General features: G+C 47.4%; 1 protein-coding gene across 1 annotated transcript; it reads left to right on the top strand.

Moving 5' to 3' along the window:
• On the top strand, positions 1-13,334 carry LOC4576095 (DNA translocase FtsK). Its single transcript, XM_001237304.4, has 5 exons — positions 1-387; positions 5,186-5,322; positions 10,707-10,986; positions 12,288-12,755; positions 12,884-13,334. The coding sequence occupies exons 1-5, from the start codon at positions 370-372 to the stop codon at positions 13,052-13,054; spliced, it is 1,074 nt and encodes a 357-aa protein (XP_001237305.3). The 5' UTR covers positions 1-369; the 3' UTR covers positions 13,055-13,334.
• Positions 13,335-26,772: the final 13,438 nt, after the last annotated feature.

A 26,772-nucleotide genomic window follows, 5' to 3' on the forward strand; every position in this document is an offset into this window, starting at 1 on the left:
AGGGCCTAATTGCGCTCAGTAACTGATTTTGTGTGCGACCCGAACGCACGGTCGAGTTTTTGCGCCCCCTGGTTAGTGTTCGGTTGTTCGCGGTGTGCGGTGGCCATTTTCGCCTAACATTTCTTCCTCCCAACAAAAAAAACAAAACCAGTGCTTTGTGTTGGTGTTTTGTGCGCGTGTGTGTGTGTGTGTCGGAAACTGTGTGACGTGTCTCGGTGTGTGTTTGTGCTTAGTGACGCCATCACACGTAGCAGTGCGTTCTGTGAGCTGAACGAACTACCTCCTCAAGCCATCATCATCTGTCAAACTGCCCGGCACGTGCCTGACGCCCCAAAACTCATCATCCAAACACTTTAGTATCGTGCCACAATGATTGGATTGAAGTTGGTAGGTGTTTTTTCTCTCTTTCCCTCTCTTCTGTTGTTCCTGTTCATTCTGGGCTGAGTGGATATTCAAGGTGTTCCGATTCTGTGCGTCCATCTGAGGACTGAGCTGCAAGGTGAATAATCCAAACAGTTGCCAAAAAAAAAGGGCAAGTCCTGCCTCCAAGCCTGTCAGACTGTCCAAAAGCCTACTGACGTTAATGGCGTGTCGATGCCACGTCGCGTACGTTGACACCGTTTGGACATAGAGTGTAGTTGTATTGGCGAGAAAAGAACCCTTACACACAGGCTGAACCACCACCACCAACACCTATCAACCACCGACTCTGAAGTCTCCACAGCTCTAGCAGCATCAGCAGCAGCCACTGGCTTTGCGCAACCTTGAACAGTGCACAAAACCAGGCCTAGTCGGGCGCTAACGACTTTCACTTTTCAAGAATGCGAACACCGTTTGCGGCACCAAAGCGATCCTAAGCCAGTCATTAATGCCCCGTACCGGCCCCCCAGGCAGGCTCCAGCGCAGCGCTGGGTGACGGTGTGGATGGATTAGAATGGGCGTTTTCGTTTCATCGGTGTGCCGTTTTCGGTCCCTTCCCCGCCTGCCACCAGTCCGTTCAAGGCTACTGGGGGCGTCCGGTTCAGCACGCCCAGCCCAGCCCAGTAATTCCCAGCCCTTTTGCCCGCTCGGGAGTTGCCGTCGTGGGGCAGGGCGTGCTAGCGAATTTTGCGCAGGGCCTTTTGCCCCAGTGATGTGGGATGTTCTTGATGTCCGGCAGTATCCTGTTGACACAAGGCTCTGCTAGACGGGTTTGGCTAGCGAAAGCTTATGTCTACACAACCGCTTAGGGAAATCGTACGGCAGCACCTGCTCCCCCTCCCGAACAGGCTCGCTCGGGTTTAAGCAAAAGCAGACTGAAGCCAATTTCCGGACGTTTCATGCGTGTCCACAAACACACTGAGCTAAGCAGTAGAACACTGATGCGATTAGCTCTAGTGTGTTCCCGTGACGTTTCCGTGCTTTTGCTGGCGGAAATCGAATTTATCATCTTCGCCGCTCGGCCATACATCGCCGGCTCTTTGGTGGACCAACACGAAAACAAAACGAAAAAAGACCTCCAGAACAGACGTGCTAGAGAGTGCAAGGACGCGCAAGTGACCGAGAAGAGTGCACGCTAATAGTAATTGACAGTTTCAACCGATTGCGCTGGCCGCTAGGGCGCAAAGGGTAGGGTTTTTTTTTGGGGCAGCCTGGAAGCTGGGAAGGGATGCAGCGCCGTTATCGATTCGGCTGATGGGTTGCCGGAACCATGCAGTGGTTCTACCGCTGCCGGCAAGCGACAAAAAAAGAGAACCAGGACGATGTTAAAGTCACAAACCGGAATGAGATATCGATCGGGTTAGTACTGGGCTGGGCTGGAAGGGGGTTCCATTACCACACACAACTTTTTTTTGTTGTGCCCTCGTTCGCCCTCTCTGCACACTATTCCTGGGACCTGGGAATGTTGAAACACTATTTCTGCAAGGTTGTTGTCGCTGTGGACGTTGCTGCTGCTGTTGCTATAACTAGCTGTGGGATTTGGTTTGCTCCCTGCCGTGCAGAACGAAACGAATATGCCGGGTAATCGATACTGGGGTGTGCTTCATTCCAACTTCATTCCCTGGAGGTCCCGAGAAGTGGAGCCCAGCATGCAGCATCCCAGCAACCGAGTGTACCGAGCGTGTGGTCTGCCGAGCTGCAAAACAATGCATCCTAGAAACCGGGGGGGGATTGAAAGGGATGATAGAAGAAAGGGGGACCAAACGAGGCGACAAGCAATGTATACTACCAGCTCAGTGCCTCTCCCCCCTAAGAGGAGGCACCAACCTGTGCTGACTCGCCGGATATCGGCAACGGTGTACGGGAAACAATTGGCCCAGGCTCCAAAACAAAAAAAAAAGCACAGAAACAACTGGATGTAGCCTGTAGCAGGGATGTCAATAAATAATGATTTTCGTTCGTACCTGCCAGCGGGGCTTTCCCGGCGACGAAACCGGCGCCAATCCCGTGGGAACTCCAAATGCTGTTCCAAAATGTGCGGAATTAGTTCGATGCTTGCTTGCATGCTGTGGTAGATGTTGGTAGAGCGCTGGCTGAGCGCTGGCCCAACCATCACCATCGCTGCCTTGGCAAAGCTAACCTGTCCGCGAGCGTGTTAGTGCGGCGAATGTCCCCCGAGGGGTGGGGGACCTATTTATAACAAGAGTGTCGCAAAGTGCATCCGCTCAAATGAAGTCGTTCCGCGTGGACCGTGAGAGGAAAAATTTAACATTCTTGAGCTTCCTAAAAAAAAGCAGAACTTCCATGGTTTCCCATGCCCCACCTCTGGCAGGGCAGCTCGTAAAACGTACTATAAAACGAGGGCGGGAATGGATTGGTTGGGCAATAAAAGACAATGTGGTGGAAAAAGAGTTTTGGCGCAGATTTTGCACGCGTCTTGCCATCACAGCTGACCCAGCTGACGTGATTTACCGGTGTGATTCCCAAGGAACTGGGCCGTCGGGTAGTTTTTTGTTTTGTTTGTTTGTTTGCCCGTGTTAGATCTTGGCTAGCGCTACGACTACGACTGCATCCTGGAATGGTTTCGTGGTCGTAAAGTTTGCCAAGCGCTCGTAAATGCCGGCGATATTGATTTTGCAGTAACTGCCGACCAACGCCAGGAGTTTGCGATGACTTCCAAAACGCTGCGAGGACTTCAGTTGTTCACGGGCCTGTGGAGTTGTTCGTGGAGTTGATGGAGCCGCACGGGCAACTCCGATCATGACATGGTTATTGGGAAAGTTTGCGCTTCGCACGCGCCTTTACCTTTAGCCTATGGCGGCAAAGGGAGGTCTGCGGCAGATGAGCTGGAGTGATGGGTATGGGGAAGAGGAATCCTTTTTTCTACCCGCTGCAGAGAAGGAAGTTTTGCTACGAAACTTGAGCGCAGAAACAAACAAAAAAAAAAAAACACGTGATCAAGTTTACCAGGCGGCATCAGGAGCACGTTGCCGCACATGAAGCTGAAATTAAGTTGCCGAAAGCCACGGAACCTGTAGCATCGCTACATGCCTCCCTCCCGGTTAGGTACATGCGAGCAGTACATCTTGGTTGGCAAGATGTAGCCAGCTCTATTTGATCGTTTTCGATTTGTTTGGACACACTTGTAAAACGTCAACATCAAATTCTTGGCCATGTCGCAGATTCGAATGTCTGAATGTTGCCCCGGTCGCCTTGGAGCACTCAGCAGAATCAGACGATACTTACGAGCTATTTTTATGAACATTAACTGCCTACATCTACATTTGGCGAGGGTAAAGACTTTGGCACGTCCACCGGGCTAGTCCAGAAGCAGAAAGCCGGCCGGAAATTGCCGTGCCTGTGAACCCGCGGTGAACTCGTGGCACGTACCGGACTCTCTTTGCGAAGTAAATAATATCCAGCATAGATAAGATACATCACACAACATCACACACGCACTGGCAAGCTCACGTACCGGGGAAAACCCAAACATCCAAACAGCTAAATTGTGTCTCCTGGCACACAGGCGCTTCCTGCCCCGAACAGATACGTCGTTCGCATGGTCCTTGGTTTGTTTATTTCGGTGCGAGGGAGCGGAGGAGAGCCGTAGGGGAAAGCTGTGTTTGCACGGGAAAAGCCAAAAGCCGGGAAAGCCGGCGGACGCTGGCGCAAGTGTAAACACACTGGCAGGCGGCGGTGTTACGGCGGTGGCTCAGTAAAATCATATTAATTCTACCAGAACATTACGGTCGTTGAGTGCCTCACGTGGGTCGGAAGTTTTACACTCGACTCCACTCGGTCCCAAGTACCCACAGGAGATGGAAAGGGGATGGCGGAACTTTGTGCCTGAAAGACCCCCCTTCCCACCCCCCCCCCCCACCCCCCATCCATACTACCTGCGCTGTTGCTACTACATTCTGTTTTGATTACTACTTTTCCCATGGCCCCGTGGCCACTCGAGTGAGTTTGGAGTTTTAAAGGCACTGCCAGCCACATACAGCAGCAGTAGCAGCAGCAGTAGTTTGCGAGCGGAAAGTTTGCTCCCCTCGTGCTCCGCCCATCGAGTGCTGGCTTTCTTGCTGATGATCTGCTACGGCTGTGAAGTACTTTTATGTTGTGTTGTGTGTTATTAGATTGTTCGTTACGGTTCCTTCGGCCGTGCAAGCCATCGCCGGTGCAGCAACGGAAGGAGTGCCAGCACTCCGGCAACTCGACACACACACACGAGTGGGGTTTTGTGCAGTCTACGCATACGATGCATGTTCCCTCACTTCGTGCGGTGGCACATGGATGGATTAAAGGGAGATATTGTTCATTCTGCTGAATATTTCAGGCGTAATTAATTCTGCTCTCACCCCGGAGTCTCGTGGGATCCTCTGACATGCCTGAATGCATAACAATTTCTACCCAGGTGGACGGGGCTCACCAGGCATAATAACAGCAAAATTGATGGACAACCGTGTTTGCAAACACGTCCGTGTGCGTATCTTTCCCCTCCTTTGCCCCAAGAAGCGTGGGCAGCACGCTCGGCTACACAAATCGTTAAGTCGTTGGGTTCTCCAAATCAATCCGTTATCATCCTCACAACCAGACAGACTGAAACCAACGTGTATGTGTGTGTGTTTAGGCTGATAATATTGATGCAGCTCAGTGCTCCTCTTAAGAAAAAGCCACAGGAAATGGAGCAGCTTGCGGGATGGAGGGATTTGTAATTTAAATCGACTAAACTAAATCACCCAAAAACTTCCACCTTCTACTTCTACAGCTCACCGTCGCCGCCTGCTTGGCGGGTGTGATCCTCGCGCAGGACTACCAGGAGTTCCGGCAGGCCCCACTCCGCATCGGTACCAAGGCGGAGGAGCCGAAGCCAACGCCGGTACCGATATTGAAGCAGATCAACAGGTAAGCGAAGGAAGCAACTTTAGGAACGGAAGCCGACAGGGAGGGTTCGCCGCTAACACTAACCCTTCCGCAGGTGTGTGTGTGTGTGTGTGTGTGTGAGGCCGCAGTAGCTAGGCTGTAGTTCCAACTGTCTGTAGGAATAGCAGCATGCAAAGCTCTGCGAGCTGTGCGAGCCTTGATTTTTGAACTCCCTTTTGTCGCTCAGCCGCACTCACGCATACACACACACACACACTAGCCAGCCGAAGTTTTGCTCATCGTGCTAACAACAGCCACAAACACTTGCTTGCTGTGCGGGAACTGCTTTCAACTGCACACGCGATCACACATTTTGGGCAGCCTCTGTACTGTATTCTTGTGTTTCTCTGTCTCTTTCTCTCTTTCTCTCTCTCTTTTTTTCTCACTGTATTGCGGCTGCGGATGCGGATATCGAAACGGCCTCGATCTGCTTAACTCACTTGCCACACTCACTGTTGGGGAACCTTTTGTGAAACACACTAAAACAAACAAAACGCACACAACATCACTGCTTCCCAACAATTGTTTGCACCATTCTTCGCACTGGCACTAATTTCCTGCCATTCTCCGTGCTCCCGGTTGTTATTTGGTCGGTTGACGATTTGCTCTGCCTGTCATCTCCATGTGATCGTTGATATTCTGACATTCGTTGCACTGCTTGCGTGACGTTTCCCCTTTTCCCTTGGTACACACAAAAAAAAAAAACAAACAAACAAACAAACCCCAAAATCGTAATGACAGCGACAGAAGCGGTTACTATCGGAAGCGCTGCTTTGCCGCAGTGCGAAACCTCTGCAAGCTGCGCTCGGGCGACAAAACGCACTCGAAGTTTAACCCGACCGGGGCGGGCCGGCCGTCGGAACCGGCAGCGGTCGGCAATGGTATTGCCGAGGCGCAGCAGCGCCCGGGCGGCATCGGTTATGGCCGGCCGGCACCAAAAGCGTACCCCAAACCGTACCGAGCGTCCTAGAGCAGGTGGTACGCGCCGGTTTGCAGACGGCTCGTTATGGCATAGCCTTCGGTTTTTGCTCTTCCCCGAAACGCAGCAACGCGTGCAAGTGCCATAGACTTAAGGGCGAGCGTAGGCTGAACGGGGCGATGTTTGGTGCAAAACGGCCCACTGGCCTGTCTGGCTATAGGAGGATGTGTGCAAGAAACACGGTAGCTGATAGGATCGTGGAACTATCTTTATAAATACTAGAGGATAGAAAAAAAACGCTTGTGTGCTAGTGACCTCTTTACATCATCTTTGTATTACTTGTTTGTTTATTGTTAATTTTATTCCGTGCCATCCTTTGTCATGACCATATGACAAGTTTGTGCAGATTACCGCGCACAACATACATAACGGCAAGAAGTTGCTTTTACATAGTTTGTTTCAATTCAGGCTAGGGGGTCTTCCATACGTTACGTAACGGCTCTTCTCACAAACATTTACTGTACCTTTAACAAATAAAAATAACATATAATTGAACACATTGTCAAGCGTCCTCTTCTCTGCTGTGCTTTAACTTACTGAGCTATTAGCACAATGCTTGGTTAGGCCCTCAGCCGCAGTCTTTCGCAGTCAGAATAGTAACCAATCAACTTGAAGGATTTTATTCCTTTGGTACACTGTGCTTCCTATTCCTTTCTTAATTTTGAGATGACAAAACAGGCCATGACGTCATAATGCAAGAGTTCAGAAAGCAGAAATCACTGAGAACCATTTTCTAATGTTTTTTTTGTAATACTTTTGAATCGATGTTCCAGTTTGTTTTATTCCTCTGTTTCAAACTCTAGATAGTCTTGAAAAGAGTTCACTAATATGCGAAAGACACTGTAGGTTTCTACGGCCTACTCCGTCTCGTGGACTGTTTTAATTGGGGAAGCAGTGCTCCCGAGCAAAAGTCTTGAAAAAGGGCGGCATCCCGATGAAATCTTTCGCCAAGCTGACTACGGAATTTGCCAAAGAGGTCTTGCTACTCTTATTGAGAACCGAACTTCCCACTAAGAACCCTACTCACCATAAACTTGGGAAGAAATCTTAGTTAATTACACTGGAATTTTAACTCGATTAATTGTCAATGTCTGGGGTGTTCTTATCAGGAGTCTAAGTGCTTCGCTAGCGATACATACATTTTATTCTTTAATTCTCGCTGCGTTGGCACTATTCCACCTGGATTCTAGTTTAAGATTCTAAGATTTCTGTCTAATGGGAAAATAGATGTAATGCGTGTTGCCTATGCATGGGCGTTATTAATTCATTGCCTAACTTAAGGGTGTGTTCTGCCTATCTCAAAATCCAACAGACACTGAAGGAAACACACTGCTAGTAACGGAAACGTTGTTTGACGTTTTATTCCAGTTCAGCGGTTGTGTTGGTGGACAAGCATTGTTTTTTTGTCGTGGATTTTGCCACAGTGCCACACTTTAACAAGCCTCCAATCAGCTCGATAACCAGGAAGCTTGGCCGTAGAAGCTAGCTCGTCGCTTTAACGGTTGCAGCTCACACTTGAAGCTCAACACTTTAAAACTGTGCCCGCAAAAGACCGCAAAAGACAGGTGACAAGCAATGGAAAACCCTCTTGCCAACCACCACTGAAAGGTAGTCGTAGATGGGAAGTGTATAAATCCTCCTCCTCCCCCCCCCTCCCTATCAGCCAGGTAGCAAACAGGATTACTGGTTTAAATGTGTGCGACAACTACACAGTGGGCGTAGTGTTACATCGCCTTTAATTCGTGTAATGGAATTGGTTTTGGTATCTCCCCGTTCCCGGTTAGGCTAGGATTTGAAAAACCGATCTCCCAAAAGGCAGTGTCCGCTCCGTAACTTCCCTACCCATGGACCACGTGCTCTGTGTGTGTATGTGTCAGGGTTTTGGGAAGGAGCACATTTGTTCAGCAGCGTACTTAAGAAAATAAACTCTGATTAAAAGAATGTTAGCAGCACATTCCGGCACAAACGACAGTAGCCGCACACTACGCAGTGGAACGCTTTCGGCAGCAACCGTACCGTACGATTTAATCCCCAAAGCCCGATTGTGGTGTGCGGGGTGGAAACGGACGGCTGTGGTGTGTTGCCTGCCCCTCCTTGCCTGGTACGCGCACGAGCTGTGCTCCGGTTCGATAGCGCACTTCTAATAGGGGCACTTTGGGGCGATGCCCATCGATGGCTGTCTCTTGTTTTTTTTTATTTCGCTCGTTGTTGCTACCCGAGACGGGGGATAGATCAGCGCTAGCCAGCTTTCTGCTGGCGAATAAATCAGTCAGTCTTCACACACACACACACAGCCCGCCCGGTCCGTTTCGGAGTCCATGTTTCCGGGGCCATCAGCCACCAATGTGTTGGCTGTATCGACGAGCGAGCCAGTCTTCGCTCCATACCGGCCCAGGCGCAACTTCATCATCTTTTCCCTTTCCGAGCACAGCGGCCCGGCCAGATATGATACGGCCGCTGGGTTTGGGGTCGAGCGAAACAGAAGCTCAGAGAGCTTAAGAGGCTCACCCGGGGCCGTTTCGCCAGTGCTTGTGGAAGCGTGGAATATGGGTTCGTCGCCTACGACACTCTCCGCTTCCTTTTCGCGCTGCAACCTTCTCGGTATTATATATTTGCTTTTGGGGTAGAGGGGAATGTGTGTGTGTGTGTGTGTTTGAGAAGCAGTTGATTTATGTTGGGCACCCCGACCCACACACACACACACACTCTGCGGAGGGAAAAACCTCCCAAAAAGGTTTTCAGCCCCAAAAGAAAGTGCTCGCCTTAGACCACCTTGGCCATTGTCATCGAGGCGCGGCGACGCTCGTCACTAGAGAGCTCGGACCTAAAGCGAGGATGGGCGAGAAACTAAACGGGACGGGGACGGGGTAGTGAAGGTAGCGAGAAAAAAAAGCATAGGCGAAAATATTCACAGTCATTTATCCTGATTCCATTTCCGCTTCAGCATAAATGATTCCGGTTGTTACGAAACCGGGTGAGCGCTTAGTGAGGGGCGACGGGATTGAGAGACTGTTGTGGGGAGTGAGGAGAGTGGAGGAGAGGGGGGAAACGTTTCCCGCGCCCGCACACGAGATACTTCGACCGTTTGCTTAGTTTATTGATTGGAAAATCAATATGGCCGTCGGACGGGCTTGTGGCTGTGGCGTGTGTTCTACGGGAAAGCTATGCTGCGAGCACATCTTTTTTCAGCATGCCCTTCCCTCCCCCAACCCCTGCATCTTCCAATCAAATACCAAACTAGAATCTATGCACACCTACACACACCCACACACATCCACAGATATACCGAAAACAGAGGCCGTTTTTGCGTGGGAAGCAAAGCCCAAGATGAATCTAGTGCAATGTGTGTATTTGTGTGTGTATGTGTGTGTGCGTGTGAGTGTGTGTGAGGGATTCTTTCTGCTCGAGGCGTTGTTTGTGTGTGTGTGTGTGTGTGGTTGCCTGTGTGTGCACGGAAGCTTGCCAGGAAATTTGTTTGTGTTCCCTTCTTTTGTGGTTGATTGTTCAAAGTATTTGCCAACCGTCAGCCCTCCCTATCCTGCTCCTTTCACACCTCCCTACCTTCCCTCCACCGAATCATCACCTGGCGGAGAGGGCCGGCCGTTCTCTGTCGAGCGATGGGCAATCTAAATCCTTCGCGAGAGAAAAAGTCCATGACGATGATGGTGATGATGTCCATCAAGTGGCTGCGAAGCGACTGCAGCTCCAGGTACACCCGGGGGGAGGATGCAAACAGGCCAACGAGGAGAGGGAAGGGTCAAATCATCGAGGGGGGGGGGGGGAGGGGGAGGTTTATTTTTATCGCCCTGCTTACGAGCGCACTCCGATTCTATCGCTCGCTTCCTTTCTCTCTCTCCCTCTCTCTCTCTGGCGGGGAATAGCATTAAAGTTCATCAAACGTGACCAGCGTGTCTCGCTGTGACGCTGTTCCCGTGTAAGTAAAACCATCGATCAACGGCTGTGTGTGTGTGTGTGCGTGTGTGTGTGTGTATGTGTGTGGCCGTAGCGAGTCATCATCCCCTTTATCCCGGTCACGCCAGCAGTCCAAACTGTGGGCCCGGACGGCGCACGTAGTTACCGCAGGCACTCTGTGTTGGGTCGAATCCGGCTCGAAGGACCAAAAGATGCTTCTGTTGTTTTGTTGTTGTTATTTTGCTTTCCCTGCCGTAGTGTTGTTGCTTTGTAGGATGCGTTTGTTTGCGTTTGCGTTCTGCACAAATCTAAGCCACATTTTCTGTTCTCTCTCTCTCTCTCTCTATCTCTCTATATCTGTCTATCTCCCTCTCTCTCTCTCTTTCTATCCCTTTGAACCGTACCTTTACCCGTGTTATTTATTTCATCTCCGTCCTTCTGCTCACTACCGCTCTAAACCCCAAAACACCCCAAGACACAACGAGGACGGTTCGTACACGTACGGTTACGAGGGTGCGGACGGGTCGTTCAAGATCGAGACGAAGCTGGCGACCGGCGAGGTGAAGGGCAAGTACGGGTACGTCGACGAAACCGGCAAGGTGAAGGTGGTCGAGTACGGCGCGAACAAGTACGGCTTCCAGCCGTCCGGCGAGGGCATCACCGTGCCGCCTCCGACGCTCGTCGACGAAACGACCGGCAAGGACGATCTGCTCGAGGACGACGATGGCAATGTGCCGGTAGCGCCGCGCCTGCAGGTATGTAGAACACGCCGCTTCGACCAAAGGGACCGAACAGGGGGAAACGAAAAGAGTGACTTCACTCCGAAAAGTGAATCATTTGAAATGAAAGACTAAAAGTATGTACATTGAGTGAAGTGAAGTGAAGTGAATCATGTTTTGAAAAGTAGAACGAATCATTCTAAATACATTCGATTTTGATGACTCTGTTGACTGCTGTTGCACACGTTTCAATAGATTTACAAGAAAGGAAAGTAGCAGTCGAATCAACAGGCAATCTTTTAAAAACTATTAAACTCATTTTAAAATGAATCGGTTCGATAAGTTGAGTTGTTGATTGTTTTAAAAGAATTAAATTAATCGCAAATATTTGATTAAAATTAGACATTTCGGCTTAAAAGCTATGAACACTTGTTATCCATACAGGGTTAACGGGTTAACGCAGTCAATTTGTGAAAATTGATAAACTATCAGGCTAAAAAAAGCTCATTAGCAATTGAATGAAAACGAATCATGCAGCGTTTTATTCTGAAGAGTGACTCACGAACCACATATAAAGCATAAATAAAAGCAAAGAAATATTTGTAAAAGAACCGACTCGGATTACTATAAACTAATGAGCTCGTGCAACAGAATATGTCCATCTGATTCATCTCCATAAATTTACTGCCAAAGAATCGTTTCAAATGACTCATTTTCAGTAAGGACGAGGATCACTCGAAATCACTTTTTGATTTTTTGGTGAATCGTGTTACACGAATCAAGAATTAAGAATCAAGAATCAAGAATCAAGAATCAAGAATCAAGAATCAAGCATCAATAATCAAGAATCAAGCATCAAGAATCAAGAATCAAGAATCAAGAATCAAGAATCAAGAATCAAGAATCAAGAATCAAGAATCAAGAATCAAGAATCAAGAATCAAGAATCAAGAATCAAGAATCAAGAATCAAGAATCAAGAATCAAGAATCAAGAATCAAGCATCAAGAATCAAGAATCAAGTATCAAGTATCAAGAATCAAGAATCAAGAATCAAGAATCAAGAATCAAGAATCAAGAATCAAGAATCAAGAATCAAGAATCAAGAATCAAGAATCAAGAATCAAGAATCAAGAATCAAGAATCAAGAATCAAGAATCAAGAATCAAGAATCAAGAATCAAGAATCAAGAATCAAGAATCAAGAATCAAGAATCAAGAATCAAGAATCGAGAATCAATTAGCAAGTCAACTCTGACGGCTCCCAAGTGACGGAGCACTGTTTGCAAGCATAACTTTACACCTCCTACCATCTTCCACCCCCTCTTCCCCTCCTGTAGAAGCACCGACCCGCCTCGAGGCCCCGCTTCCAGGAGGTGCCGATCCAGCAGCACCAGCCGCAGCAGCACCATCAGCCACAGCGTCACCATCAGCAGCCCCAGCAGCAGCAGCACCACCACCAGCAGCAGCAGCCCCAGCCCCAGTACTACGACTACGATGAGCAGCCGGCAGCCCCTCTGCCCCAGCCCAAGTACCAGCCCGCCCCGCAGTACGTGCAGCGCTCCCACTTTGGCAGTGCGGCCGCCGCGGCCCCCTCGGTCGGTCCGGCACCGCCCCGCCCCGCCCAGATCCCGAACGCCGTCCCGGTGGACGTAGTGTACGCGCCCAAGCAGCTGCCCGCCCGCCCCGACGCCGAGTACCGCAACGTCGGGCCGCAAACCTTCCCGGGCGCTGCACCCGCCCCCGAGCCGAAGATCCGCTACTCCCAGCCGGCGTTCCCGCAGGCTGCCCCCGCCAAATCTGCCAACGTAATAATGCTCCCCCAGTGAGCGGGGCACCCCCTCTCCCTAACACTGACCTCACCCACTGCCATGCACTTACCGGCTTCTTTTTTTCCCCCCTTTTTTCCGTCCCACCTTCACGCACACTACTGTAGCCCGTGCCACTGCAGCCTGCCTTCCCGCAGCCCCGACCCCAGCCGGCCGTCTATCAACCGCGTCCTGCCCAGGGACGCAGCACGAGCGTGCTCGACCAGCTGGCGAAGGACTACGCCCTGCCGCAGGGTGGCGCTGCCCCGCTGCACGACATCACCTTCGGCTACTACTGAGTGTGAACGATCTCCCGAGAGGGGGGGGGGGGCGTCTTGTCACTCCCCCCCCCCCTCCCCCCTTTCAAAACCAGCCAACACCACCATCTTCATCCGACCACAGGCCAACCAAACACATCCGCCGCCCTTCACCTGCCCTAAATCGCTTGGCACCGCTCGGCACTGTCCCGCCGCGAATCCACGGCAAAAAAAAACCCCGAATGCACCCGCGTACTGTGTGAAGAACTGATGTCACCGTAGATGTTAAGGTGAAAAATAAAGAAATTGGTCTTACAAAATACATGGCTGTGCTGTGTGCTGCGGAGCGTACTGCATCCGAAACGCGCGCGCCATCGTTTGCCGCGCATTGCACAGTGTAACGCAATTTTGCCGGCGTGAAATATGGCACAGCGTGAGCCACAGCCCTCCGAGAGAGGTAAATTTAAATCAATTTAAGGTGAAGAAAAGTGGTTCGTTTTTTTCCGGGGGGTGTTTTGTTTGTTCCTTGTCCATTTTCTTGGGCTCGATCGGGCGCGCTGAGGGAAGAAAACCCGACAAAAAAAGCAAGAGCCCGCCAAGCACAAGTCCACAACACAATGACGCAGCACCACGGCCGAAAACAATTTTCCACCCTTCGGTGGGCGGCACCGGCACCGGCAAAATGGTGATTACGTGGTGTAATGCGCTGGTAATAAAGTTTTCCGTCACCGGGAACCTGGGAGCGTCTTTGCCAGGAAGAGGGCACCGTGCTAACGTTATTTATTGTTTTTATCTCGCACATGTTTTTTTGAGGAGAGGGGGGTGGGCGGGGAGGGGGAGGGGTAGTGGTGAGAGGGACACGATGAGGGAGCGTAGGCGTGCGTTGCACATGCGAACGAAACGACAGATGGGTTTTGCCGACGCCCGGATCAAAGCGAACACGGCTGCTGTGCTGAGGCAAAAGCGAAGCACGAACAAACCCCCCAAACAAAAAAAAACGGGTTACTGGGGCGGTTAGGATGTGCCGAAAGTCGTAAAACGATGTAAGGGGAAAGGAGGAATGGAGGGGGGGGAACAAAGAGGGAGAGAGGGATATAAATTTGAACAAAAGCGCCCGCGACCAGTATCTCGGGAGGGCGACACTTTGCGCCTGGCCACGAACGTCTGCGAAAGGCGCGAGCGAGCGAATTTAATAACATACATTCAGGCGCTACCCTCCACCGAAAAGGCCTGTGCGACACAAACACACACACACACATAGAGGGAACTGCGTGGCTTTGCCGGGTTTTGGAAAGTTTGATAAATTTATATCTTTTTACGAGCCCCGCCACCGTCCCGCCCGCCCGTCCGCCCTGCGCGCGCGTCGCGTTTATTAGCCACTTTCCGTTCGCTTAATGGCGCCTGAAATTAGGCACCGCCGTATAGGGCCGGCTGGTGGGGGTTTGCGTTGCCGTTTGCAATTTTTACGGCCACCGATCAATGGCAAATTTGTGTGCTGCAAAGGGGGGGGGGGGTTATATGGGGAAGGACGGTGGGTTTGGTCGTAATTTTGGCTGATTTTAATCCTTAGTTTCTCGGGTGATCTATTGACCCCGCTCTTTCGCTTCTCCGCGGCGATGGCAAAAAGGGGTTACCACAATGGCAAAAACCCCACCGGCGGTGGGCGAATTTTATTGGACCGGGGAAATTGTCCCGCATGGGGTTTTGAATGGGGCTAGCTGTGCCGACATTCAGCTTCTGCTTGATTGGCAACGCTATTTTGATTTTTTTTTTGTGTGGCCTCCAAAGCGTTACAATGAGTTAGCTATTATGCCGTTAGAATAGCTGTGTCGTTATTGCTTTTCGATGTTTAACAACGTGAAAAGATGCGTAATAAATTATCTTTTCCTCCTTGGAGAGATGTACCCGCTCGGTTTTGGCGAGGAATAAGTTTGGATTTTCTTTGGACAATTGCTCAAAACAAATCAAATTGTGTGAAATTGTGATTTGATTTGTCCACCCTTTGAATATAAATTCATCCTAATAAACATTTATTATTCCAGAAAACAAATGATTGAAAAACCAGAAATTTACATGCTAAAGTAGCAAAGTAGGATAAAAGTTGCATGTATTTGGGCGCTAAATATGGCTCGTCAAGGAAAGCTGTTTGACGTTTATTTCTATTTCACATAATCTATGCTTTGGCGTAGTCAAGTCGTGCAACAACTATTTACGCAGTATCCTAGATTTGTATTCTAGTGAAAGGCGCCTAAATGTATGCAGCATGTTTTGCAGCAAACACATCGCGCCAAATAGCTCCGCATGGTAAAGCATGAAGCGAAAATCGATGACACTCGACGGTAGTGGATTAAAACTCCATGTAAAAAAGTCTGTTGCACGGCTATTATATTTCCAAAGCCATTCAGGATGACAGTTGGATTGCATATATTTAGGCGTGACATATTGCGACCATTGTGAGATTGTCTATTTTTGGCGAAATTATCTCGGTACGTCTCAACGCGCGGTAGCGGGCCATGCATACGTCATTTGATTGTTGCTGCACGATAGATACGTATGAGCGGCATAACACGCTGCGGATGGTATCATTTTCATGGCGTCGCATCGATGGCATGCAGGCGACGACATCGCTATACTTCTGAACTATTTCACCGATACCGAGTCAACGCATCTATGATGCATTACTTGTGTGCAAATTCTCGGTAAGCCACACCGGTATGCAGGTACCGTACAATAGCAACTGAATGTTATTTGGTGCGAACGGTACAGGACAGTAGGCCATACCCATACAGGTCCTACAGAAATAAATGCAAGCAATGGAATAATTTGAGCGTTCGGTCACAATATTTCAACATAAAACTGCTGAATGAGCTACTAAAGTTCAGTGCTGCAAAATGACACTGACAATGTCATAAAACAATCTGACTGAAAAAAATCCATGTCAGCGTGTCTATTGTGATAATCGGAGGTGATACTCAAAACTATTGGTGTGACCAATACATGCTTCATGACATTTTTGATTATCAGAGGTGAGCCTCAAGCAGTTGGTGTGACCATCACATGCTTGGTGATGTTTTTTGAAATTAACTGTTGGTCAGTCACTTGGTCGTGACATTTTCTGTCGGTGATCATCACGATAGTCATGGGAGATATGCGGTGCTTGCGAGTGGTTGCAAGAAACAAAATGAGCATGAATTCACGCTCTGCTTGACCCGACAGACCATTAAAACCAGACAGAGCGAGAGACCATGCTCACTTTGCTGCTTGGGACCACGCGCCAAGAATATTCCAAGAATGCCGTGATTATCACCGACATAAAATGTCGTGACCAAGTGAGTGATCAAGGTTTGGGTGCTACAAAAAATGTCACCAAGCATGTGATTATTCCACCGACTGGTTGAGTCTCACCTATGATCATCTCAGTTGTGTATGTGAGCTGCTTTGAGCTTCGATTCAGTCATGTGTGTCGGTGACTAAAACAGTGGCATTTGGCAGCACGAAAAATCATGATTATGCCTGCAACGGCATCTAGCTCAGCTTGTCAGTCAGAGTATCGCGTTGGACTCAAGCACTCGCACGTCGCGTTCGGCATGTCATGACGCACTATCATTGAGTATCAGCAATGAGCATCAAGCTACCACGGATATGTTCATTGTTTTCGTTGGTGAACATCTCGTGATGCTCATGACATTTTGCAGCGCTGACTAAGTTAAGGTGATTCTAGTTTTAAACCCTAAAATTCTGAATAACTATTACAAAACAGCAGTTTGCATAACGTCAGGCGCAATTTGTTAACTACTTTTGGTGTGCCTTTTCTTATGAGCAAAGTAGCACATATTTTGCATACATTTAGGCGCAATCGCACCATCAGCACCATCCAGCTTTAATCTGTCTATCTATGAGATACCAAATTACGGTTAGGGATTAAAGCAAAACTAGCAATCAATAAATCCACGCTGATGAACTTTGCCTGTACCAAAAATAACACTATAAAAGACGTAACACGAAGAGTGGCCTTTTTCTTTTTCTGCTCGCCCCTGCATACCTTTAGGCGTCCGATTCAGCAGCTCCGAACTGGTGGCAGTTCCTGAGAAACGCTTCCCCGACCCGCCCAGCCCAGCCTGCGGCCCAGCATCGCAGGCGTGTAAATAACGCCCGAAATAGGCGGGCAATGCGGGCAACGCGCGCACAATGACACTGATTTGACAATGAACGCACGTCCGGGGGAGGCTTCATCGCCCGTCAAGGTGGAGCTGGAGCTAATTGAATTACGCGCCGTACGCCGCTGAATCGGTCGCGCGGGTGACGGTTCGTTTTACTTTTTTATCTGTTTGTTGCTCTTCCTCAGCAACTTTTGCTTCGTTTCGTTCGGGCACATCTCAATGTAGAATAAAAATCGGGCGCGACGCCCGGCTTGGGCCCACAGTGTTTCCGGTAGCGAAGCACGCACATTCTCGGTAGGAGTAAAAAAAAAGCACACACACACACGGCGTGAAAAAAGGAAGCAATTTGTCGGAATCCATCGCCTTCAAAACGGCGCGTCTTACATGCGGGGCCACACAGGATATATTCAATAGATCTTTTACCTGCTCTTTTTCCTTCTTCTTTACGTGCGTCACATCATTTGCAAGCTGTTTGTGAGTGTTTTTTGCTCACTGGTGTATGCTAAGAATCCAATTTATTCCTCCCACACTTTCCGGTGGCGCGCGGTAGGAGAAATCAGGAAAGGATTATTTGCGTACATTTGAGCGTGGCGTGGGTGGGGTTGTTGATGTTGTTTTTTCCCTACCCCCTTGAAACAAGCCTAGATTAAGCAGCTGGTTGTGGAGGCGGAAGAGAACCATGTCCGCACAGTGGTGCGGAAAATGTGATACTTCAATCCAGCATAAACTACTCCATTACTATTCAAACACAGCTGTCATGCATTCGCGCTCGCTGCGAACGCTCGGCGGAACGCCGCCAAAACAAGTTAATTCTGCCAAAAAGGGTGTGAATGTGTGTGTGTATGTGTGTGTATGGAGAAAGCGGAGGGGCGCAGAGCAAAAGCAGGCAAACGTGAAAATCACCTGGCAGGGAGCGGACGCAGCTCGCTGCTAAGCGCGATGATGATAAGCGTTGAAATGGCGTTTCGGTGGCAATTATTCGAGCCGTGGCACCTAAATTAGAGCAATTAAAATCTCATCCCGGGGCCCGCCCGATCGCGTGCCCGAGCAGGCGGAAAGGTGTGAAGGTGCCCGGCAGTGGGGAGAAGGACCGAGAAGGGGTCGGTGTTTTAATCAGGAACAGCCGGGCCGCGGGCGCACGTAATCCGCGTAAAAGCTTGTTTGCTTTTTGGAGGTTATTAAGCATTCTACCGCGTGTGATATGCAGCCGTGCCACACCTAGCATGCGAGCGAGAGAGAGAGAGAGATGTATGTGTGGAAGAATGCCTGAAAGGATGATGAGAAGCGATTGCCACCATCCAAGCGCTAAGCTGCTAATGAAGGTAACGACGAGCGACGGCTGCCTTCTTCCCAAACTAATGCTTATCCTTGCCTCGCGTGTGTATATGTGTGTGTGTGTGGGAGTAGTATCCTGTTAGCTTCCTGTCGGTGTTTTTTTTTGTGTGTGTGAAAAAGGTTTTTTTGACACACGCACTGTAATGTTTGCTCGGATCTTTTCATCTTCCGGCAAGCGATAGTTTGGTCAGCCTTCAACACTTCCGAGCGCCCCAGGGGAAGTTGTTTTCGTGGCGAAAAAAGTTAGGCTAAGTAATAAATCCCTTTCGCAAGCAGTACACTGGTAGTGCGGGCGGGTAGATGAAGGAAGAACCATCCCAGGATGCTTGCTAGTTTAGCGACGCTCATGCTTGTCGATTTTTGCATCCCCGGTTGGAGTGGGCGGGAGCAAACGCTTCGAGAAGCTGCACAAGTGCTCTGTGGTGAATATTAATTACTACTCGGAACCTCTCGCATCCTTGTGTGTGTGTATGTGTTGTGTACAATGGCATAGCCTTTCGGTGAGAGGTGAGCACGAATTAACACGGTGACTTTTCAAGGCCCCCACACACTGCTACCGTCGTGTGATACTCCCTCACAGCACTCAACTAATGAGCTTGCGCCAGCAACCGACCCTTGGAATGATGTGCAAAATTTGATCCTTTCGGACGAAGGTTGGCGCTGCTTATTTCGCTCCGATGAAGGTGTGCTTTCATCGATTAGTAGCAGCAGCAGCAGCAGCGACGTTTCGATCCCTGTCGACATAAGCCCGAATCGCATCGGTGGAAAAGCTATCGGTTACCCTAATCTCAACTCAAACACGCTGCCGGGAACGCGGAGAAACATGCGTTTAGTGAACGCTAGGAGTGGACCCAGCGCGCCTGAATGGTACGCTACCCGCATCACAGTGGCATTGCATAACTGTGGGGCGAGCGAGGACAGCGAGCGTCGTTGATTGACTGCGTAGTGCGAAGATGAAGCGGCAACACAGCCATTTCAAAATGGGTTCATGTGCTTCCCTTTTCAGGTTCTTTGCCTCAATCATGGGTTTTAATGCAGACTTTTTGGTTCTACAACGTTCATCTTTATTCTCTTTCTTTCCAGTTTTGTTTATGTTTTCTTTTTGTCAGCTTGTATTCATTGATTGCTTTGTACGTTTGTGTTACTGCCTCTTTTCTTTTCAGTTTTTGCTAGCTTTTAATGGATTAAATTGTTGTATAAGTTTTATTTTTATATGTTATTTCAGCGTTCTTTTCTTCTTCTTTTTGTCTTCCCTTTTCATTGAATGTTTTTACTCTTTCTTCTTGTTTTTAATTGTGTGTTTTTTTTTAAATCATTGTTGAATTTTGTGTAATTCAAAGTATAGTAAAAATTACATATTTTATTGCATACTTTTGGGGGTCTTCGGGGACATTTACATTGTCTTTAATATCAAAAATTTCATACGGCTCTCCCAATGGTCTTTTTCCCTCGACCCTAGATGTGTGGTGATTGCTCGAATTATACTCATATAAATGTCCGTGTCGCCCGTGCGTATTGGACATTACTTTTCAATTATCAAAAAAACGCCCAAAACTATGCAATGCTACCCAAGAAAGGTGCTTTATAACGCTTCTAAACAGCATTTCAATAACTGATGAGCCGAATGATATCTTCACTTCCAACAATGGCAAGCTTGCCTTGCGGGAGGGCCCAACCCAATAGGGCTCGATCGCACCCGAGACGCAAAATTATAAACTGAACGTTTGATGCGAGCCGTGCTGGTGCGGTGGATGTGTCGGTCGGTCAGTCATTAGGCTGCAAAAAAAAAAGAAAAGCGGGTCAAGGCTGTACTGGTCTGTCCAAATCTGGCTACCAAAGCCGCCCACGGGCCTCTGGCCGACCGCAGTAAATTAGTCAAAATGAAATTTAATCCCTTTTTCCCCCGTTTCTCTTGCCATTGCGGGGTTTGAACAGCACCAAGTAGCGAGTGTGGGGTTTTCTTTTCGGTTTGTTTTTCGTGTCGCACTGGGAAGCATTTTGTCCAACTCGGTCGGCGCGAAATTGAACGTGACAACGTGTAATCTGCACCTACCGATTCGCTGGTTTCGCTGGTAGAAAGCGCTTCCCATTGCTTGTCTGGTGCCTTTTGCCCGACTAGTTTGCGCTCTCATTAGGACGATTAGCTAAGAAAAGGGGAGGCCATCGCCCGGCAGGATAAATGTCCTAGTCCGTATCCTTCCCTGGTGGGCCTGGCGTTGCTTCCAACAAGCAGCGGAAGCCGTTCCACCGGCCTCCGTCCAGTGCGAGTGGGCGGGTTTACCTCCCCCAGAAAGGGAGAACCAAAACGTACCCGAGGAAAGTGATACAGAACCATCAAGAAGGGGGCAGCGGTGCAGTAAAATGTAATCAACTAATTGGATGTTAATGGGAAGCAAAATCCGTGCAAATCAATACGAGATCGGCGAGGGCAAGAGCGGGCAGGAATGGCGTAGGACGAATAAGAAGAAAGTAGTATTGAATGGCAAAATCGGAATTGCGTCAGGAAAATGGATGAGCTTTCATACACACACACACGCACCCACATATATACACATACACGTATACATGTCTACGCGAGGGACACACAATTACGAATGCGTGCGGAGCAGATGGAACGGATTTCTGCCATTCCGAGAAGCATTTTATGTGTCGCACATGTGTAGTGTGATTTTTTTTTCTCCCGTTGTTTCTGTAATATATTTTTCCACCCTCTTGTCACCCGCTCACCATCCCTACCAACGCTCCCAACTCCGCCTCACTCCGCCGACTGTCAAAAAGCGCCCCGCTTGCACAAGATAGCATAATGAGAGGGTTGCACCATAATTATCATCTCTCATGCTCTCATCGCAACTCATCAGGGCCCTCACTAGGCGGAGGCCCCAGCCAGGGCCCAGGTCGGACCGGTCGCACGACAGCCACTTGGCGCCTTTCGCTTTGCCATTACTTTTGCAACTGCGGCCCGTTGGCAGTCGGCCAAGTCGGTAGTGAGCGTGTGAGCGAGCGAGTCTCTGACCTTGTCACTGGTTTTTTTCTCCACCACGAAGCAGTTCCGGCACAGAGACTAATGGGAGCAGGGGGGGGGGGGGGGGGGGAGGAAGATTTATAACCGTTCTTCGACTTCGCGACCGAGTTGGCCGATGGCCCAATGCAGGGGGTTTGCCTTTTTGGCGCTGGAGAAACTACACTGCGTGAAATTGAAATGGCACCACCTTTTTTTTAATTTTTAGCGATAATTGTGGAATTACCTGACCGATAAAGATTATGCTAGTTCAGAAGGTTAAAATAACCTGCTTTAATCCTTTCAAGTACATCATTTTTAATATTCTGGCGGGATTTGTATCCCTGTCTATTTTTATCAATTTTCATACAAAAAACACAAGTTTTTTCAAGTCCAAGATGTTAATCCACATCAATTTGATAGTTCATTTGCATTATCATAATTTTTTATTTCTTCAGCATGATTTTCAACACTTCAACTGTCAACGGGTGATGCGATCCGTCGTCAAATTGCGGTGAAAAAACGATGGAAGAAGCATTTTACAGGGGGTTTTCAAGTCACTTTCGAATGTCAACATAATTATTCATCACATTCAAGATGTTTTTCAACAGCTGTCAAATGGTGAATTTGCTTCAAAATGAAATTTCAGTTTCAACACATGATTTTCAACACATAACAAACAACTGTAAAACTCAATCCAGGTTGAGGCGTGTTGAAAATCATGCTGAAGAAATTAAAAATTATTCTGATGGAAATGAAATCTCAGGTTTATGTGGATTACAGGGGTTTTCCAAGTCAGTTTCAAATGTTTATATTGTTATTCACCACGTACAAGATGTTAATCTACATCAATATGATATTTTATTTCCATCAAATTGATTTTTAATTTCATCAGCATGATTTTCAACACGCCTCAAGTTGGATTGAGTTTGACAGTGCTATGTTTGTTATGTGTTGAAAATCATGTTGTGAAACTGAAATTTCATTTTGAAGCAAATACACTATTTGATAGCTGTTGAAAAACATCTTGGATGTGATGAATAATTATGTGCACATTCAAAAGTGACTTAGAAACCCCGCATGTTGCACGCGGTGAATAACAATGTTTGCACTCGAAAGTGAATACTCGAACCCCTGTATTATGAAGCAAATATATTATTTGACAGCTGTTGAAAATCATCTTCGGGGCGGTGAATAATTATGTGCACCTTTGACTTGGAAAACTCTATAACGACAATTTCATACTTTAAAACTGTGTAAAACATTGTTTCATTTAGATAATTTCATTTTTTTTCAAAGGACAATCTTTTCCAAATAATAAATGCCGCGCCATAAACGTGCTATGCGCGCTCTGGCTCAACTTACAGGGATTTCCAGGTCACTATCGAATGTGCACATAATTATTCACCGCCTTCAAGATGTTTTTCGACAGCTGTCAAATGGTGTATTTACTTCATAGTTGATAGTTGATAGTTGAAGTGTTGAAAATCATGCTGAAGAAATTAAAATTTATCATGATGCAAATGAAATATCAGTGTGATGTGGAATAACATTTTGCACGCGGTGAAAAACAATATGCACACCCGAAAGAGGCTTGGAAAACTCTGTAAAAGTAAAACTTCAATGATTGTAATGGATTGCAAATCAAACGCAGTGTACAAGATTAAGACGGATCTACAAAAACTTGTAGAGTGGCGCCAGTCAAATAACATGTTACGCTGAAGAGTATTCCAAGAAAAGAAAGGTGTAAATCATAATTCAATAAAGGTTTAAACCAGGTTTTTTTAAGTCTTTATCGGTATGGAAATTCAGCATTTTTTGCACCAACAAAAAAAAAAAGACACGTTAGTACTATTTTTATTCCGCGCAGTGTAGTAGTGCGGGCTAGTGAAAAGAGCAAAACCATGGGGCGTCACGTAGAGTGGGGCGAGAAACGGACACGAAACGACGGCGGGGGTAATAAATCGGGTGTCGTGTTTTCTTCGATGTTGTACATCGAATCTGGAAAATCAGAAAGGAAAGGGGAGGGGGCAGGGAGGAGGGGGGAGGAGGGGGGGGGGAAATGATACTAAAAGAAGCAAAAAGGCTGAGCGCCAAACGGGGAAAGGGAACGTAAATTATGGCGCGAAGAATCTTCCGACCCCGGGACGTTCCGCCTGTGTGTACATGTGTGTAAGCAAGACTTCTTTGGGGGCGAGGGTGGGAAGAGGGAGCAGGAAAACGAGTGACAGTAAGCAAAAAAAAAAGACCAAAAATACTGCATCGTAGAACAAAACGGCGAGAGTTTGACCAGTAATTAAGATAAGATTAATTTCACTTACGTTTCCGTGGAGCTTACGGATGCGCCGGAAGCGCGGCAAAGCTAAACCAGCCGTTTTTGTTGGTTCGTTTGTGATGCTCCTCCCGCCATCCCCCCCTCCCCTCCCCCACTCATCATCATTCCCTCAGATGGCAATCTAATGGACACTTTCCACCCCGATGATGGTGGCGCACCCGTTCATGCAATTTTTAGCAAAATAATGAAGACATTTTCCGCCACCGGATCGCTTACCGGCTACCGGGCTACTACGACTGTAACCTGCTTCCTGCTGCCTTTCGGGGAGGGTTTTGCTTACCACAGCTTCGGTCCGCTTAGCAGTGCCAGCGCAACACCCCCCGGGGGTGGAGCGGTGTTTGTAATTAATGATGTGGGTTTTTCGGTGTGCTGCGTGCGCGGTGTGGTGCAGGTGCTGGCTGGGATTGTGTGTACAAAAACAATCCAACACAATTTTCTAGCTACTTCCTCTCTCTCTCTCTCACACACACACACATACAACAACACTTGCTCCCTTTTTTTTTGTACATCCATTCATTTTCAAGCCATCGTACTACACCGTGCAAACCGTACTGGCGTCGATGTAATCCTGTTACATATTTATAACTTTTCGAGTAAGCTTGACTTGAGTAGGTGCGAAAACTTTTGCTCACCCTCCCCCTCGGTGCACTCCACCGTCACTGGCACGTGGCCTGCCGGTGCAAAAACTGGAAGAAAATGGGTGTAAAATTAGTTAGGACAAGTACGGGCAACTTTATGGCAACCGACGCTCGTGCGCTGCCAGGCGCAGCATGGGTCGGGAGCGGTATTGTGTAGCTCGAACCTTTGGTACGCTTCGCCAGCGGGAGCCATTGCAACTGGAGTTTAAATAGGGAGCAAAAAAGAAACACACACACACACACAGACAAACAAAATGAATTCGAGACAATTGTTTGAAGTAGTAACAGTCAAGTGTGCCAAACTGAAAAAGGGATTTGGTATAGTTTGGGCAGCCGTGCCGAGCGCCGCGCGGAGCTGCCGGTCGCCCAAAGGCATGCAATATAAATCTAGTGGGAAACTTAACAGTTGATAGTCTAGAGAAGCTTCTGCCCAGGTGTCCCGTTTTAGGAGCGTTTCAGCCAGAAGTGTTTTTGACCCACCGTCAACTGAATTGAATATGAATTGCTGATCCTGGAGGGCCCACGCTACGCTGGATGAATAACAGAATAATTGTTCGAGGGCCTGAGGCTACGAAAACGATTTTTTGGATACCTTCTGGCGCTAAGTAACGTCATTCGAGCTGTTTATGTTAGTATGACGAGGATCATATTTACACGATTTTTTTTAGTAGAGTTGTTGGATCAGCAAGCAACAAATACTTATAATTGTTGCTTGCTGCACACCACATATAATGCAGAAATAAAAAATAAAAAATATATAATATAAAATGGTACAACGTATATGGCTCTATATAAAGTGGTAAACAACAGAACTCGGAACAAAAAAGCGATACGTTTTTGTTGGCCAATTAAAGACTATGCACTCAGGAATTAAAATTCAAATACAATTAAGCTAACAGTCCTAACTGTGAAAAATGTGGCTGTGTTGAAAACATTCAGCACAAACTAAAAGAATGTCGTGAGAGAAAGATATTCAGTGAAATAGCTCAAGAGCTCAAAATTAGAGCATTGCCGTTCGTTAGATTGATAAAACCAGACTTTAGAATAAATAACTATGGTGTCCTTTCCGTTTTAAGTTGGTAGGCTGAAATTTCACCCTGTCAGCTGTTTGCATTGTATAGCAGTTTTCGAGCAGCTATCTAAATGGGTATAATAAACATGGCTTATCCCAATGTGTATGAATTTAGAAGGCTGAATGAAGATTTTAAGTATTCCTCAAGCCTGAAGAGTGTTTTAAGTATTCCTCAAGCCTCTAGAAAGCTTGTTTGAACAAAATTCCTGTCGAAAAGTGATATTCAAATTTGGTTATAAAAAACATGCTATGGGACCACCTGGACTACATACACTTTGATTGTGTATTCCATCACCAGATCTCTTTAATACACCTGAGATAAATGTAAACACCACCTTGTTTTGCCATCTTTCGAGCAGGTACTCGAATCTAATTCTAGCTATGAGGCTAGAATAATCTAGACTGAAATTTGCAGGCTAGTTTTATGTGTGGTTTTGTATGGAGTGTTTGCATGATTTCAGTCTCCAACTGTCAAACTCCATAAAAAAAGCTGACTAGAATTGTGAAGGGCCCCAATATGGGAAAACAATTAATCAAGGGAAATGCACCCGCATATGAATAAACAAGGATTAAAGCATATACTAAATTAAGTCTAAAAGAAGAAGTAGGTTATTTTTAAGCGAATAATGTAATAACAACTTAATTAGGGTAACTGTACCAGTATTCGGCAGTATACCTGCTTTCGGCAGGGTTACTAAAAAGGTGTAATTACGCAAAAGCACGTAGAAAATAGTCTCCACACTTATTGTTTTAAGTAGTGATATACTCATTTGTTAGTCATATACAACATATCACATCTTTTCCTAGCATATTTTTCAAAAAATCAAACAAAATGTGCAGAGTTCACAATTTTTTGGCAGATTTGCTGTCAGCCAATAGTTCGGCAGATTTCGTTATTAAGAGAGCCAGAACAGTAAACCAATGAAAGTGTGGTTTTTATGAAAGATTATATGGTTGATGAATCTATTCTAGCCCGTTTAGAATTTTAAAATTACGAAAAACAAATAATTATTCCCTTTCGATGCTGCCGAACAAAGGTGCACGGTAAATGTTGATTTTTGACAAGGCAATGCTGTAGGTTCCTGTCGAAACTTGAAGCAATAACACACTTTTGATTTTGCTGCATATTCATTTATAACTTGATCATACCACTAAAATGCGTATGTCGACACATGAAACCACATTTCTTGTATCAAACATCACCAATTTCACTAGAAATTAT

This window comes from Anopheles gambiae, chromosome X (assembly GCF_943734735.2).
Source record: "Anopheles gambiae chromosome X, idAnoGambNW_F1_1, whole genome shotgun sequence".
Classification (NCBI taxonomy): domain Eukaryota; kingdom Metazoa; phylum Arthropoda; class Insecta; order Diptera; family Culicidae; genus Anopheles; species Anopheles gambiae.

What these genes read in the sequence shown, in the direction of transcription:
- LOC4576095 (XM_001237304.4), top strand. An exon ending in CGGTAGCGCCGCGCCTGCAG is followed by an intron (nt 10,987 to 12,287) that starts GTATGTAGAACA and finishes CCCCTCCTGTAG; the next exon opens with AAGCACCGACCCGCCTCGAG. An exon ending in CCCCCGCCAAATCTGCCAAC is followed by an intron (nt 12,756 to 12,883) that starts GTAATAATGCTC and finishes ACACTACTGTAG; the next exon opens with CCCGTGCCACTGCAGCCTGC.